Source organism: Schistocerca nitens, chromosome 2, assembly GCF_023898315.1.
Source record: "Schistocerca nitens isolate TAMUIC-IGC-003100 chromosome 2, iqSchNite1.1, whole genome shotgun sequence".
Classification (NCBI taxonomy): Eukaryota; Metazoa; Arthropoda; class Insecta; order Orthoptera; family Acrididae; genus Schistocerca; species Schistocerca nitens.
The window spans coordinates 56,069,218-56,071,276 of record NC_064615.1 but is presented as its reverse complement, the minus strand read 5'-3'; the positions used below and the strand labels follow the sequence as shown (position 1 = coordinate 56,071,276).

At 41.2% G+C, this 2,059-nt stretch overlaps 1 protein-coding gene across 1 annotated transcript; it reads left to right on the top strand.

Annotated features, from left to right (window-relative positions):
- The first annotated feature begins 321 nt into the window (after window positions 1-321).
- On the top strand, window positions 322-1,710 carry LOC126234257 (ubiquitin thioesterase otulin-like). The gene has a single exon (XM_049942949.1). The coding sequence runs from the start codon at window positions 378-380 to the stop codon at window positions 1,233-1,235; it is 858 nt and encodes a 285-aa protein (XP_049798906.1). The 5' UTR covers window positions 322-377; the 3' UTR covers window positions 1,236-1,710.
- Window positions 1,711-2,059: the final 349 nt, after the last annotated feature.

Sequence of the window (2,059 nt, the reverse complement as noted above, 5' to 3'; positions counted from 1 at the left end):
ATTTATTGCATTAATGTGGTATTTACAGGTAATCACGCTGTAACAGCATGCTTTCTCAGAAATGATAAGTTCACAAAGGTACACTCTTTGACATAAAACTCGACCGGCGGCCGGCCGCTTCAGAGGCTAAGTCCGCGCCGATCGCGACATGGGACAAAAAAACTGGCCAACTCGCCAATTCTCTAAGTCCGGTTATCTGCACAATCTGGCAACACTGTAGACTGCGGCACTTCCTGGAGGAAAACTTGTCCCATGATAGAGAAACTCTAGGCTGATTATGCCTGTGGTCTAGCGTTGGATACGCAGAGGAGTCTGAAGAAGTGTATGAGAAATCGATTGCCTACAGTAGTAGCTGTACTAGTGAGATTTCAACACCCATGACTGAAAATTCTTATTCAGATGTTGCATCTTCTTTGGAAGAGCACAGTAAAGAGCCCACTACTGAAAACATTGGTAGCAAAGTAGATTTGCTGCAATATGCTCTTAAGGAATGGAAAGGAAGCACAAAGAAAGCAGAGACAATCCGGAAGGGGTATGCTGAAATGCCATCAACACTGGGAGTTTCTCATTTACGGCGTATACGTGGTGACAACTATTGTGGTGTTAGAGCAGCAGTTTTCCAAGTTTTGGCACAAGGTCTGGCAGTGCCTTCTGCTTACAGTACATTACAATATCTAATGAGCAGTGAAGGGCATAATTTGGTACAAGATTGGACGTTTGCTGGTAGATTACCATACGAAGGAAGTAATGTACTTTCTGGCGTTGAATCCTGTCTGCAGAGCCTAGATAATATGCCTCGTCTGCTGGCATCACATACTGCAAACAGAGAAGATGAAGTAACACATATTTTAAATTCCAATTCTACAATGGACCTGCACATAATGGAAGCAGTTAAACTACATATGCTTAAAAATGCTATTGAACTGTACCATAACTACACAAATGGGGAAGATGTTCCATTATTTGCTACATTAATGTTCTCTCGAGACACTTCAGAAACACCCCGAGAACTGATGAGAAATCATTTACTTGAAGTTGGAAACACGGCTGGACTGGAGCAGATTGAAATGTTCCTTTTGGGTTTTACACTTCATGTAACATTACGGGTGGTAAGACCTTCAATGTATGGTACAGAAGAATACATATGCTGTTATCCTGAAAACAGTAATGAGGACTGGCCTCAGGTGCTCCTTATAGCAGAGGATGATCGACATTACAATGTTCTTGTTGAATGAAGCAGATTACATCTTGATGTATTTATACAGCTGGAAGAGAAGAACCTGAGAACAAACAGGACATGAAATGTTATATATACAGCCCAGCAGACTTATAAAATGTGTTCAGATATTGAAAATTCAAAATAAATTTTATTATCAGTTCCTGAATTGTGAGAGCTTCTAGTGTGTGCTTGACATGGCTCTTGGAATTACCAAACGTGTTCAGTTTTTCATTCAAGTGACTGTTCTGCAAGACAGAAGAATTTACTAAACGAGAAAATTGCCACCATTATTGATATTAGTTAATTAGTGATATGGCCCATATCTAATAAAGGAAAGTTACACACACACACACAGAGAGAGAGAGAGAGAGAGAGAGAGAGAGAGAGAGAGAGGAGAAGAAAACAGATACATACACATTATTACATAGAACAAACTTCTGTTTTGTTTTGTTGCTTCCACAGGTAGGGACATGAAAAAAAAAGCTGCTTGAAGTGACACATGAATGACATGTTTTCTAGCAGCTCTTAAAAAAAAGAAAAAAAAAAGCGGTAGCGTGCGTTGTTTCTGTTCATAATGTCAGTGGATCGAGAGCAGCTGGCATAAAATATTTTTATAGCCTCTTCTGTCTGAATGCTGAAGACGTGAATATAATGGTAGCGCAGATTCAATCTATTTCGCTTTGTGACACACCGATATCAAAATTTTATCCAGTAACGATTTTGCGGCAGATTTCCTGCAGACTGTCCTCCTCTGGACGCCGTATGCGGCAAAGCTCCGGGATCCATTTGCTGGCTACTGGCAGCGGCCGTGGCGACAGCAGCGGCGCTGCACTCCCCCGT